Source organism: Danio rerio, chromosome 22 (genome assembly GCF_052040795.2).
Source record: "Danio rerio strain M-AB ecotype USA chromosome 22, GRCz13ab, whole genome shotgun sequence".
In the NCBI taxonomy this organism is placed as follows: domain Eukaryota; kingdom Metazoa; phylum Chordata; class Actinopteri; order Cypriniformes; family Danionidae; genus Danio; species Danio rerio.
Window position 1 is genome coordinate 26027183 of NC_141042.1, and position 13977 is coordinate 26041159.

General features: G+C 37.8%; 1 protein-coding gene across 13 annotated transcripts; it reads right to left on the bottom strand.

The window, feature by feature from the left end:
• Positions 1-1504: 1504 nt before the first annotated feature.
• Positions 1505-13923, bottom strand: vtg8 (vitellogenin 8). 13 transcript variants are annotated; one of them, XR_015522064.1, is made up of 31 exons: positions 13755-13921; positions 13623-13661; positions 13394-13545; positions 11842-12090; positions 11340-11501; positions 10774-10922; positions 10535-10685; positions 10257-10411; positions 10019-10184; positions 9790-9915; positions 9496-9714; positions 9198-9415; positions 9026-9123; positions 8820-8944; positions 8634-8729; positions 8439-8558; positions 7780-7966; positions 7397-7671; positions 7180-7312; positions 6888-7089; positions 6520-6791; positions 5920-6126; positions 4529-4671; positions 4314-4452; positions 4132-4243; positions 3851-4034; positions 3681-3775; positions 3457-3551; positions 2455-2620; positions 2271-2379; positions 1505-2158 (listed from the first exon to the last, which is right to left on the bottom strand). XR_015522064.1 is itself a non-coding variant. In XM_087304419.1 (31 exons), the coding sequence occupies exons 1-30, from the start codon at positions 13792-13794 to the stop codon at positions 2273-2275; spliced, it is 4587 nt and encodes a 1528-aa protein (XP_087160545.1). In that variant the 5' UTR covers positions 13795-13923; the 3' UTR covers positions 1505-2158; positions 2271-2272. The 13 variants fall into 13 exon arrangements, 7 of the variants coding, with proteins under 7 accessions (XP_087160545.1, XP_087160550.1, XP_087160551.1 ...); XR_015522063.1 differs by having other exon boundaries at positions 3655-3775; XR_015522065.1 differs by having other exon boundaries at positions 2238-2379; positions 3655-3775.
• Positions 13924-13977: the final 54 nt, after the last annotated feature.

Sequence of the window (13977 nt, forward strand, 5' to 3'; positions counted from 1 at the left end):
CAAGTGTTTTTTCGTTTTGCTGATTTTGGCAGCCTGTTTGAACTTTAAAGTTCATATTATGTCATTACTTAATTATATATTGCGTACTTGCAGGCCTATTTTAATAAAATAGAAAAAAATTATAATAATCAAATATAAATCAAAAGGTGTAATATTACATAATAGTATTAATTAGTAAATTATTAACTAAAATAACAACAAAAATATTTGTGAGGTAAAAAAATAAAAGGGGCTCCTTGCATTTGCTATAGCCCCAGTGCCTAATGTGTTCTTAATCCGACCCTGACTATGACCAATTTAGATTATTCAATTCATCTGCATGTCTTTGGACTGTGGGGAAAACCCAAACACCCAGAGGAAACCCACACCAACATGCACACTCCACCCATAAAAGCCAACTGACCCAGCCACGGCTCGAACCTGCGAACGTCTTGCTTTGAGGCAATTCTGCAAATCATGTATATATTCAGTTTAAGTTAATGAAACTGTATCAAGTGAATAATATAGTGTCTTATATAAAAATAAAATTACAAATTACTGTACAGTTTAGACATCACTGAATAATATTGAATGTTTTATCATAATGTTCTATTGTTAATTTTATTGTTGTTTTATTAAACATAATAATTTTATAATTTAGTTTATTGAATAACATTGAAGAATTTAACTTTTTTATGTTGTACACTGTAAAAAGTGCAGGGCTCCACATAATTCTTTCATGTTGTCCCAACACACTAACAAATTTATGTGAATTGAACATAAAAAATTAAGTTGTCCCAACGAAATCTCAAGAATTGTGTTGTTTCAGCTCATTTTAATTAAGTAGTGTGAAAGTAAAAAAAAAAAAACTTTTTGAGTGTATTTTGACACTCGTTATTCAGCAATCTTTCAACTGTAATGTAATTTTATATTTTGATACAATTGCAAAGATTCCATTTGTTACTGAGAATAAAGGATTTATAAAGTATAAATAGTCCTCACTTTAGATTAGGTCTTAAAACTGCATAAAGTTTAATAACATCCAGAGTAACTATATGATTGAAAAATATATAAATGTTCATTTGAATAGTTTAATAATCATTTACTTGCTCATTCTGCATTATATATATATATATATATATATATATATATATATATATATATATATATATATATAAAAACGCAAGCTACACTTAAACAAGTGCTTAGTAAATAAAGTGATACTTAATTTAGTCATTAAAAATTAATTAACAAAGTATGAAAATGCAATCATTAGACACATTATATGTGCTTTTAAGTCAAAAAAACAGCATTTGTAGTTGTTTTCATAAACTGCTTATTAATGTCAACTAACATAGATTTATTGCTTTACACATGATTTATTAACGATTTGCTGATGCATAATAAATGATTCATAATGTTCAGTTATTATAAAGTGTTACTGAACTTTTTGGATGAATTTTAAAGTGTAGAAATGACTCATATTCAAACATTTATAACGGAAAAAATATATAACATCACAAACGTGTTTTGGTAGTGTTTATTTATTTCAGAGCAACACTTTTTAATAGTTCTCTATGTTAAAGTTCAACAATGCATTTGGTGTCAGAATTAACAATGAACAATGTTTTTCACAGCATGTATTATTCTTGGTAAAATAATTTATACATACATTATTTTTCCTGTTAGTTCATAATATACAATCTATCGTTTATGTATGTGACTATATCACATTTTGTTAGATATTAAAAATGCATAAAACAATTGTAAATATTTATCAGCCAAACCAGATTGATAGATTTCAGAGCTTGCATTTTATTTATTTAAATTTTGTAATACAGGGTGATTCAAAAAGAATAGCACAACTTTGAAAATATGTATTTAATCAAAGAAACATGATGGAATCTTGGGTAATTTATCAATGTTAAGAGTACTTAAAAGTTTTTTTTTTTCAGTAGAAAACAAGTTCATAAATGTTCAATATGCCCCCCTCCAGACACTTAAGGGACAGCAACCCGAAAGTTGTGTTATTCTTTTTTAATCACCCTGTATTTCCTACACCAGGACTCTAAAAAGACTATCATTCCTCTGTACATTTACAGATCAATTGAGCTTCTGCAGTTTCTCTCAGATCATGAAGTTGCTGTTCAGATTTGCAGAAAGTGTCAGAGTTTGAAGTCTGAAACAAAACAATCAAATAATACTTCAGTTAATGAAACAAATCTGTAAAATATTGTATCAACTCTTAGAGGACATACTTAACAGAAGGTATGAGTGTTACACAGTCTTACAACTAGTCCTCAATGAAAGACACCACAGGCTGAGTGGGGGAGCATTTGGAAGCTTGCCAATCTGACCTCTGCTTCCTCAGTGTCATTGTTTCAAGCTTTGTGTGACATTCTGGGGAAAATATATACAATAAAAGCATTGCACTGAAGTGAATTCTCATTGCAAAATAAGCAGCTTAACACCTACGATCAGCATCATGACAACTCTCAGCAGGAAGCACCCACGAGTGGGCAAAACCGACTGAGCTCTTGGTCAGGTTTTCATAGGGTCTGCGATATTCCTGCTTGATTTCTCCATCAGCCTTTTCACAGATTCCACGAGTCTGTCCCTTCATCCTGTCCCCAACATAAATCTGAAAAAAAAAAAAAAATAGGAGAATTATGTTACATTAAGTGTATTATTAAAAAAAACCTGAAACCATGTTAATCCTGCAACCATTATATTTCTGACCTGCGGAATTAAAATAACAACCCGCAGATACAGCAAAAGTAGCCCAATTCCACAAGAAATTGCAGACCTGGCAACAATGTTAACTACTGAATTTATCTACATGCCATTTTTTATACAATCCTCAAACTAAATCACCCCTAGGTTTCTGATTTTTTTTATAGCTGATATGAGCCATGATTGTACACAAAACATTTATTTTTTCAGCACAGGAAAATCAGTTCAGTCCTTGTTGCCCATGTGTGTGAATTATAAAGTAAATTTTAACCTTGTCCACTGTAAACTATCATCCAATGCCAATTCTGTCATGCATATCCTCCTGATTGGTCAACTTTAGATTGATTGACAGGTCAGCTTCTTTAACTGAACACAACTCACAAATTCAAGGCAACCGCTCCCAACTTTAAAAATGGAGCTTGTGAGCAGCTCAACTTGGCTCATAGGTTTCTCTAACATGGTACAAGCCACAAACAAATGAGCATCACCGATTTCCACTTGACTTCTTTCGATGGGAAAATAATGTGTACAAGCTCATACAACTGCAAAAAAAAATCCCTTATTTTTGCCCACCATTAGTTTGAAGTCTTGTCTTTATTTCTTGATTGTTTGGTTTCCTTAGGTACTCTTTGGTTTATTGATTATGCTCACCAGTTCCTTGTTGTTTCAATGTATTTAAGGACCTCCATTAGTATTCGCATTATGTATGACACACATTTACTGGTTTGACAAGTTATGTCTTACCTCCCACTGGTCGGCAGCATAATAGACCTCATTTAGACCATGGCCTGGTGCATAGAAAGCAATCCCTGCACCTTTCTTCTCAATGTGTATGGTTCCTAAGAGAAAAACAAAATGCACAGAAAAACACCTTCCTCTCTTGGAAACTGACCAATATTTCAGCAAATGTCATATTTAATTGCAAACTCTAGACTTTTATACCAAATTAAAGTTGAGAGAACTTCAACCTGTTGGGTGATGGTATGGAATTTTGTCAGTTGTTACTTCTGTTCCATTTATTCTGACCTTTATTACACTGTCTTGTTGGTACAACTGAACAGCACTGTTGTGGAAGCAAACATTTAATGTTATAGCGAGGTTTCATTTGTAAAAATTTTTATGAGCATGGAAGACTTACATGTCTGCCACCTTAATGCTAAGGACTTCATGCTTATAGACATCATCCTTTTTCATTAGGATTAAAAATTTATGCTCGGAAGTACAGTCTTGAACTAGGACTTGGTAGAAGGAAAGAGGAATTTCACAGTTATACGTCCTATGGTTGAATGTTGTCAAGATGCTTCTGACTTTGCTGCATTTAGCTAAACAGGGAAACAAAACATTCAGAAAATTATCGACTTTATGTAGATTATTGTAAATATGCATAAATGAAAGTCCATCCTATGATACTTTACTTACCTGAACTAGCCTCTTTATACAAGTTTTGAATCATCTTTATGACATTATCTTCTGGATAGGCCTCAAAAGGCAAAGCGATTGGAAGGACCAAGTTTGTCTTTGACAAGGTCATCTGCAAATTCACAAATTACAGAAAGTACTGTCGAAAGGCATGGTAAACCAATCAATCAATTCCTACTTACCAATGGGGTTTTGATAATAATATCCAATGTTCTTAAATCTTGAACAAGTATAATTAGTTCTATCTGTCGCTCAATGTTTTTTTCATTGCTAATGGTCAGTCCAGTCATTTCAGCTGCACCAGGAATGTATCCAGCCACACTTAAAAAGTAAAGAAAAATGTGTTGATATGTTTAAATTCAATAAGTGGAAAGTCTTCAAAATGAATGAATCAAACCTCTTGGAATAGGCGGTAATGAATCTGGGCACCTTCTCACACTTAACTTTGAGATAGACCATAGGACTTGGACCATGGTGGCCAGTCCCACCTTTGATGGTAATTGCATATTTTGGGCTCTCTGCTCCCCAAGCCATCTTTGCCTAAGTAAAGGCAAATCATTTACTTTTCAAAAAAATAAAAATAAATAAATAAACCATCCCGGGCTCATTGTGGAAACGTAGCTCCCGGGAGGTACGTATTAGAGCGGTTTTTGTTTTCGCGGATCCGCGAGAGGCTGCTGTGCGCTCTTTTTTGCGTCTCGGGCGCCTCTCGGGAGCGCGCCATTCACGCCCGCGCTGTTCTCGCGCAAAAAGCCACCGGATCAGCCGACCCGGCCACCCTCCTTTTCCTCCTCCTCCTCTTCCTTCCCTAAACCCAAGTGACAGTTTGCAAAAGCCGTCCAGAAAAAAAAAAAGCAAAAGCCCTCGTCTTCGATTTCGACCTCGTTTTCGGATCCCACCGCGTTCTCGCCCTTATTTTTTGGATTAAGTTTTTCATCTTACCTGATTTCTGGAACCGCTGTTCCCCGGACTCGATCCCGGTCGTCGTCCGTGCGGCCGGCGCCTCCTCCTCTGGGCCTGCGCTCTGCTGACGAAACGCTGTGAGCTAAGCGGACAAACTGGTTGCATTGGGAAAGCCTTCCACTCGGAGGCGAGCCGTCGGCCGGCGAGCGCGGGGAGGAGGAGCGGAGCGGCGCTAAAAAAGCTAAACGCGGCTGTACGTACCTTTGGCCACGTAAATTGCGGCCTCCAGAAATTTATTTTTATTTTTTCCGCAGGGCTACGTTTCCAGAATGAGCTTGGGTTGAAATAAACAAGTTTCCTTTCCTGCTCCTGGAGAGTCACCGTCCTGCAGAATCTAGCTCCCATGAATTCAATTCAGCTTTATTTGTATAGCGCTTTTACAATTTCAATTGTGTTAAAGCAGCTTCACATAAATGGTCATTCTAACTGGATCAGGGTAGTTAAATTTTTAGTGTTTAAGTTTAGTTCAGTTTAGCTCAGTACAGTGTGGTTTAAAATCATCACTGAGAGTTCAAACACTGAAGAGCAAATTCACTGATGCGTAGCTCTACCGATCCTGAACCATGCAAGCCCGAAAAAAAACCTTGCAAGCCAGAAAAAAAACCTTGAGAGAAACCAGACTCAGTTCGGCACGAATTTCTCCGCTGGCCAAAAGTCTTGTGCAGAGCTGCAGTCTCAGCGGTGGAGGCTCACCCTTAAAGAGATTTAATGGAAACCTCCAGGCAGTGGTTAAAACTAAACTTTACAAGACTTTGGCCCTCCAGGAGCAGGACTGGACACATTACAGAATGAGATAACTGTAACCCATTCCCCTAAATGTCTTACAACAATTGTTTGCTTGCTCATCAGGACAGCATCTGCACACATTTTCCAGTTGTCCTTTGCTGCAATAGAAACCACAATCATCTGCACCCTTGAGTTGGGCCGGTCCACATAAGCAGTCAGCTGGTACCCCAACAACTTGTGATCAACTCTCACAACACGTCCAATAATAGCAACCACTGGAGGAACCGAGTCTACAAGTGATCTAGTCTGCAGACATGAAAAAACATATATTACTTAATTGCTAAAATATTTATTATTAAAATATTTTATTAAAAAATATTTATTATTAAATCTAAACTGCAGATGGGAATTACACCCCCCCACCCCCCATGAATGACCTTGGAACTTGTTTAGTCCAATGGATGGTTCCTAATGATTCAACATAAAATGAAAATAGTTGTACAGTTAATACACTACATGATTTTAGCCCTAATTGTCATTTCAAGGTCTATTTTTGACAGGCCATTAGGCTAGTTTTGTTGCAAAAATGTGGCAACCCTGGTTAGAATGTACAACTGTGTTGCTATCCATTGACTTTGAATGGGTAGCATAATAAATAGTGAATTCTGGAATTATCTTTGTGAAAAAGATAAAACTTACTTCAGACAGATGGGAGATGGAATCGTGAACAGAACTGCTGGAACTAAAGCTGCGCCTGCTGGAACTTGGAGCAATTTGGATTTTTTTATGGTTAAAGAACCGGGAGCTTTTGTCCCTTTTTCTTCCCTCAAGGATTTCCCTTAGTTTCTGCAGGATGGTCTTGATCTTGGGAGTCTTTAGGTAAACATTGTTAATTTCTTTAAGGAGCTTTTTAGCAGCTCTGGCACCCAATTGGACCTCTAGTTCTAGTCCCTCAACAGCAGGGCCGTCAGCTGTTAACAATTAAAAATAAATAAATAAATAACGTGACCATTATTTTAAATAATTTGAGATTAACTTTGATGTCTTGCATAGTCTCTCACACTTGCCTCGAGCTATGTTAATATGCATTCCATGCTGTCCAATCATGTTATAAAGTGTGGTGTTTTTAATAAAGGCAGCATTACAGGACAAAACTTCCATGCATGTTTTGATCCCAATGTGAGGTATAACAGAACAAAGAGTTTTGTGAACTGGAACAATACTCCTCAGTTCAGGATCCTTGACAGGTGGCATAACAGGTTCAGATGACTGTACAGGCATACATTAAATGGTTAGAATTGTAGAGATTGCCAGAATTTTTAACATGTATTTAGTCAAGCAAATATATTACTATCTTACCAAAGCTCCAGGTGAAATGATTGATGTAAGTGTGTTTTGAGAACTTTGCACAACAACCATCTTTGGTAAAGTGGGTTTAATTATCTGTGCATTGACATCCTCAATGTTTCCGGCTGCCGATAAAGTTTCGAAACTAGAGTTGAACAAGAAGCACAAAATGTTATTGATGAGATACACAGTGGTGAAATGATGGAGACAACTGTGAACTGTTACGTACTGTGCAGTCACAGCATGCACTGGAAATGCAATAGGAAAGGTCTGCAATTTGAAATTAGCATGTGTGATGTCAAATTTTCCAACCACTTTTAGAGGCATCAATGTATGGATCTTTCCTCTGGCGATGGAAGCAGCTTGAATAAAACCAGTGTTTATTCCAGCTACAGCAAAAGCCTGCAAGGCAATGCTTGGTGAAATTTCAGCAGTCACTTTGACATCTGTCTTCATGAGATGAGCAACACTGGTCAATTCAGTTAGAGGTGGTGTAATAATTGCCTGGACTGGACAAAATGGCAATAAGTTTATAAAGTAAAGTACAAGTACAGAATGTACATGCATGCTCTTATTCTTAAAATGAAATAGATTCTTAGAGGCTTGTTTTACCGTTCAGATTACCAGCAACAACAGCAGCAGCATACAAGCTTAACTCCATGGGTACACCAGCTGCTGATGGGAAGATGTGACGCACTTCACCCATCAGCAGGGGCTTTGCGTACTGGAAGACAATGCCATTCTGCATTTTTTTAAGAGCCTCCTCTATCAGTTCAACCATATGGCCTTCAGTAGTGAACTGTAATAGAGATTTAACTCTTAGTTTCATGGTAATTGTTCTAAAAATTTTAGGAACAAAATATAAATTACTTAGACATGACAGCTTATGTTGAATTCACACTGTAAGATTTTAGCCTTGAGATTTTGGAAAATCGCTAACAAATGCCCAAAATCTGAGGCAAATTGGTACTTGTTCATGCGAGCAACAATCACTTCATCAAAAAACTGAAAAACACATCGACAATGACGTACAGCTAATGAGAGAGCAAGATACAGGATAGGAGGAATTTCAAGGAGTAGCTGTAGACTACAATGTCAGAATAAATACGCTTTACAATAACATTTAACAGGAACAAAACAGAATCATTTGCAGCCGTACATTTACAAGAATATGTATTAATGTGTGAAAACAACTGTCATCTGACAACTTTAAAACTCATGCAGTGTGAACTTGTCATTACTTCAAGTGAAATTTTAAAGCTATGCTCTACCTGTATTGCCTGTTCAAGAACTGCTTTATCAACATTCGCAAATGCAATCTCTTGTCCAAACAGTTTAATATAGATGGAGCCTATGTGCTGCTTCTTTGACAGGGTCTTGAATGATTTCAGCTGCAATATACCAAATAGACAACAACATACATGAAACTGTTAACAGACAGTGCATTTATAAAATGTTTCACCTACAGCTTGAAACAGTTGTCTAATCGTTGGCTGTCCATCCTCATTCAGAAATGGAGATTTCAGAAGAACCTCCTGAATCCCATCAGTTCTGATGCCAACCTGAGAGAAAGTACTGTACTTTAGTGAGGTGCAATGCGAATTTAAAAAACTAATGACATAGAGAAGTATTGTATCACCACTGCTACTCACCTCAAAAACATCAGCAGCTGCTCCAGCCAGGTAAGCATGTACTTTAGCTACAACCACTCTCGGCAGTATAGTGGTGGCATCGTTGATGAAGAAAGCACTAGCAGCAGCACCATCCATGAGAGGGTCTAAACAAATAAATTAAATAACTTCAGAGAAAAATATTTCTATCCATGCAACACCACTGGAGATCCAAATAACATTCTTACATGTATAGCCATCCAAGAGAAATGCTTTGCTGTAAAGAAAGCTAAGTTTGTCCAGTTTTGGGCTCAGTATCTTGATGGCAACATTGCAGGCAATGGCGCTAAAAAAGACCAAGGTGGATGTTGAGATTTTTAACATCTACATATTGAAAACAGTTTGTTTGTGTAAACTCACATTAAAGCAAAATCAGGTGCTGTGCTTCTTGCCAAGGCTTTCATGTGAGAGTATGCAAAACTAGACACTTGTAGATTTTTTTCTGATCGGAGACCACGTGCAAGAGTAATAACCAGACCCATGCTTGGCTTTGTCTCAAAAATCACAATCCACGAGAGCATGCGTAGCTCTGGGTGAAGATCTTTGTTCAGAAAAAGTTGCAGAACTACATTCAGGACCTGAAGTGCAAAGTAAAATCTATAGTGTTTAGTCTCACATAAACAATATTTAAAAAAATAAATAAATAAATCTGACAAACCTGTTTAGATTCCTTTTTAGCAAGAGCCTTCAGAGTCAAAATGGCATCCACTTGAACTCTCATGGGAAACTGATGTATGTGTGTTCCAAATATTGGTAGAAACTTTGTGATGTATTTGATGCTAGCAGGGTGGGCGGCATTGCCCAGTACTTTAAGAATCAAGGTGATCTCTGCAATATCAGCCTTTGCAGACACCTTAGTAGCAATCTCATGAATATGCTTAAAGAAGAAAACAGAAGTTGGCAGCATATCTACACATGCAGTCAAACAAATCATTTAGTGAATTCACTTTACCTTCAAAAGCTCAACTGGACATTCAAGAGCACCACTGCAATAGCGGGCAATCATTGTCCCATAACCAAGCATTGCAATTTCACGTAGAACTGGGGTTTCTTGAACTTTATGATGCAAAGCCAGGCTCTATTGTGATTACACAAAGTATGGAGCAAGTTCAGACATTCTCTGGCACACTAAATTAGAAGTTTAAGAAATTAAAATTTTGTGCAGATATGAAAGTACGCACAGAGTACATCTTAATGGTGTCCAAATTAGCGGTGACCATGTGCACAGCAACCAGAAGGACCTGAGTGAACTCAGAAAAAGATAGTTCACCTGCCAAGAATGTCTTCTTGATGAATTTTAAAGCAGCTAGTGTGCCAACTGCAGGAATAGCATCTAAAATCCATTTCCTTGGAGAAGAATATATGAGTTACTTTTAAAATAATAATCGTTTCATTCTGTAAAAATGAAATTCTGTATACCTGAAATTTGGCCTAGTTTTAAACTGAGACCATATTCCCTCAACAGCATCCACACTCGCAAAACGCATAAGCTGGATAAGGTGGATATATTTCAGAGGTACATCTTCATGGACTTCTTTTTTTTTGGTTGCCAGATTATTCAGAGCATCTACTATCTTAAAGAGAGATGCAACATTTTAGTTTACACTATTAAAAATAATCTTTCTTTAATTTGGCATTTCATTATTAACACTTTTAACCCACAAAAGATAAAATAACAATATGAAATATGTTCTTACCTGAGCCTGTGCATCACTTATTTTCATGAGCTGAATGGGACTCCAGAGTGTTTCAGTGCTGAATTCATACTGTAAAGTTCCACGAGCTAAATAGTCAGCGCTGATTGGAATTATGTCAGTTGTCATTATCTCCAGAAAGGTCAAAGTTTGTCTGCAATGTTAAAAATAGAACTGAATTACACGAAACAATTCAAACACATAATAAGATACAAATAAGTGTGCAAGAACAAATGTTTTACCTTGTTTCCATCTGGGTAGCATCACCAATTTCATATTGAGGTGTAAACTGATGAATCTCTCGGACGGTTGCTTCAGTAATCATAACACCATTTGGAGCTGGCTTCAAGATGTAGCTGTAGGTTACAGCTCCAGAGTAACTTTTTATTTTCTGTTTAATAATGTGTAAGTAACAGAATATTTGGTGAAATATGTCAACAGTAAATGTTCATCTTGCATTCCATAAATAATACCTTTACCTCTCAAGGGCAGTTTGGAGTAGAAACAATCATGGCATCAAGGTTTAAATATAATCCTAAACATAAAAGTTGTCCAAAAAGGCTTTCATTAAAAGCCTGTTAGAATTAATGATTTCCTAGGGAAAATAATTTCTTAGGGACTTTTTTCTGCCATTATTTTTTCTGTATGTCAAATTTATAATGTAAATAATACAATATGGCACAGGCGGGCCTTCCCAAGAACAGCCCTATATCATACATCTTTCATCCCTCTCAGGTGTAAACCCATCAAAGGAATTAACCCTCGGTTGGAAACCCGTTTTTAAGCATTATCTATTTTGTGAACTGACCTGCTGACATTCGATACATTTCTCAAGGTAAGACAAGCCAACATCCTTCATTATCCTCTTATGGCAAGAGGTAAGATCCTTGGACTTGATAATAGTGGTGTGGTTGTTTTCTTCATCTTCACTGATCACATATTGAGTCTTGCAAATACCTTGAATTCCATCCTAATCAGAAAAACATCTCAAATTTAAGTTTCAGCTGGATGAACTGCTTAGACTAGACCAAATAAAATAATAGTGATCCATAATTTTTCAGTAATAAAAATGTTAGATAGGTTAAAAATAAACAATTTAGGTTAAGGTGCAAATCTTTGGCAAACTAAAGTCAAAGTAGTTTTTTCACAAAATGGTTATGCTGTTACAACTGGTCACAGATACAACTTCGGCGCAAAGACAATAATAATTCTTAGTCTTTCACTTTTTTACAGAGCCAAGGGGAAGGCTTAGGCCTTCATAGGGGTATAAAATAGAATTGGGATTGGTCCTAAATTTCAGTCTGTCTCACCTCCTGAATCTCGTAGACATTCTGGGTCTTCTTGAGGTTGAGCTGAAAAATGTTCAGAATTCCCCTGTATAGGTTGATGACGATAGTTGGGACCAAACTTGGTATGAACAGCTTCCCTACCATACCATTGGTGTACTCAAACTTGATAGGAATCTGAAGCTGAGCAGCCAGTTCTAAGGTAAATTTAGAAGTGACAAAAGTGTCCTCAGGCCAGATACCACTGTATTCAAACAGCTGAGGATTTGAGAGCTGAAACAAATAGGTAGATCTTGAGTTTCTTTGCAAAAACTATTGGTGGAAGAAGTAAGGCAAAGCTAAAGAGGACCTTCACACTGGAGGAACTTATTAGAGGCTTTTTGGAGATATATGGTAAATGTTCTTTTTTTGGTAGCAACAAAATATTGCCCGGGGCTATGTCTGCTTGCAGTTTCTGTTTTCACAAATCCACTAGAGGCCACTGTGTATATTTTTTGGCAATTTTAAATACGCTACTGCAGAATGTTTTCACATATGTCCAACGCTGTACAAGGCAAGCTACCTAATCATGCCAGAAAAACCATCTGTACAGAGGTAAGTGGTCAGCAATAAAACAAAAAGAAACAAGTTGTGGTGGCATCATATCGCCCTGTTTTACAGACATAGCCCTGAGCACACATTTCAGTTCCAAAAAATGTAGTCCTGATCCTACTTTAGAGAAGCTTCTAACCAAGCACAATAGTGATGCAAGTGTACAGTGACGTCACTAGTGCACATTGAGTGCATTGTGCCTGACATTGCATCTCTGAGCGATGCAATCTCAGCTTGCATCAAAAAGGCTGCGTCTAGATACTATTGAAAAAATCTGGTCACTAGTTCTCAACCCGGGCTCATTGTGGAAACGTAGCCCCACGGACGATTCTGCGGACCGCGATTTACGTCCCGGGAGGTACGTATTCGAGCGTTTTTTTGTTTTCACGGATCCGCGATGTGCGCGCTTTTTCACGCCTCGGGCGGGCGCCTCTCGGGAGCGCGCGGCGTTCGCGCCCGCGCCGTTCTCGCACAAAAAGCCGCCGGATCGAAAAAATTAAAAGCAAAAGCCCTCGTCTTCGATTTCGACCGCGTTTTTGGATCCTGCCGCGTTCTCGCCCTTATTTTTCGGATTCCGTTTTTTGTCTTACCTGATTTCCGGAACCTGCTGTTCCCTGGACTCGATCCTGGTCGTCATCCACCGCAGCCGACTCCTCCTCCAGGGCCTCCGCTCCGCCGACGCAACGCTGTGAGCTAAGCGGACAAACTGATTGCATCGGGAAAGCCCTCCACTCGGAGGCGAGCCTTCGGCCGGGGAGCGCGAAGAGGAGGGGCGGGGCGGCGCCACACCGCCCCGCAGCGTTCGCTCGAAAAAAACCAAACGCGGCCTTTATGTACCTCCGGCCACGTAAATCGCGGTCTCCAGAAACGTCCGCGGGGCTACGTTTCCAAAATGAGCCTGGGTTGCAAGTTCTTATAACTAGCCCAGTTTCTATAGCAGCCCAGTGCGAAAGCCCCCGAAAAGGGCATTAAATTCCTTTGATACCTTAAGCAAGAAAATATTGTCATCTGCCGCAATGATTAAAACTTTGCTGTTGATCTTAATGCCAGCTCGAGCCAGATCTTTCTGGTGAAGACCGCTGAAGAGCAAAGCCTCATATCTGTACACATAGGTCTGGGGCCCTGCCAAATGAGGAACTAAATGTGCAAAACAATTTTATAAATGTTTAAGTATTATTTCTTCATTGTAAATGATGATGGTCAAGACTGCTTACCAAGATGCATCTGCTGACTTGTTGAAATATCAAAGAAAGCTTTAATAATAATATAAATAATCATAATTAAAGAAATTACATTGGTAACTTTGTATAAAGTAAGACATTTTAAATTCTAGTAGTTCAACTTACCCACAAGGGCAATAGTCAAGGCTGTGACAAGAGTTTTCATAATCAGTAGTTCTGCAAAAACACTATGTCAGTCAAGCTTTTGCTGGCATAATACAAATCTCAAAATGTATGATTAACTAAGTAGAATCAGCCAGTTGCGTTTATACTTCCACCAGCTCATTGGTCTAACATTGCAATTCAGGTTAACCTGACTTTAGTGCTTAGAATCATGTGACACTGATGA

Excerpts from the sequence above, each read along its gene's own strand:
- vtg8 (XM_087304419.1), bottom strand. The coding sequence starts at position 13,794 with ATGAAAACTCTTGTCACAGCCTTGACTATTGCCCTTGTGG. Across the intron at positions 13,546-13,622 it reads AAGTCAGCAGATGCATCTTG|TTCCTCATTTGGCAGGGCCC; the intron begins GTAAGCAGTCTT and ends TTGCACATTTAG. Across the intron at positions 9,124-9,197 it reads GCACCTGATTTTGCTTTAAT|CGCCATTGCCTGCAATGTTG; the intron begins GTGAGTTTACAC and ends GGTCTTTTTTAG.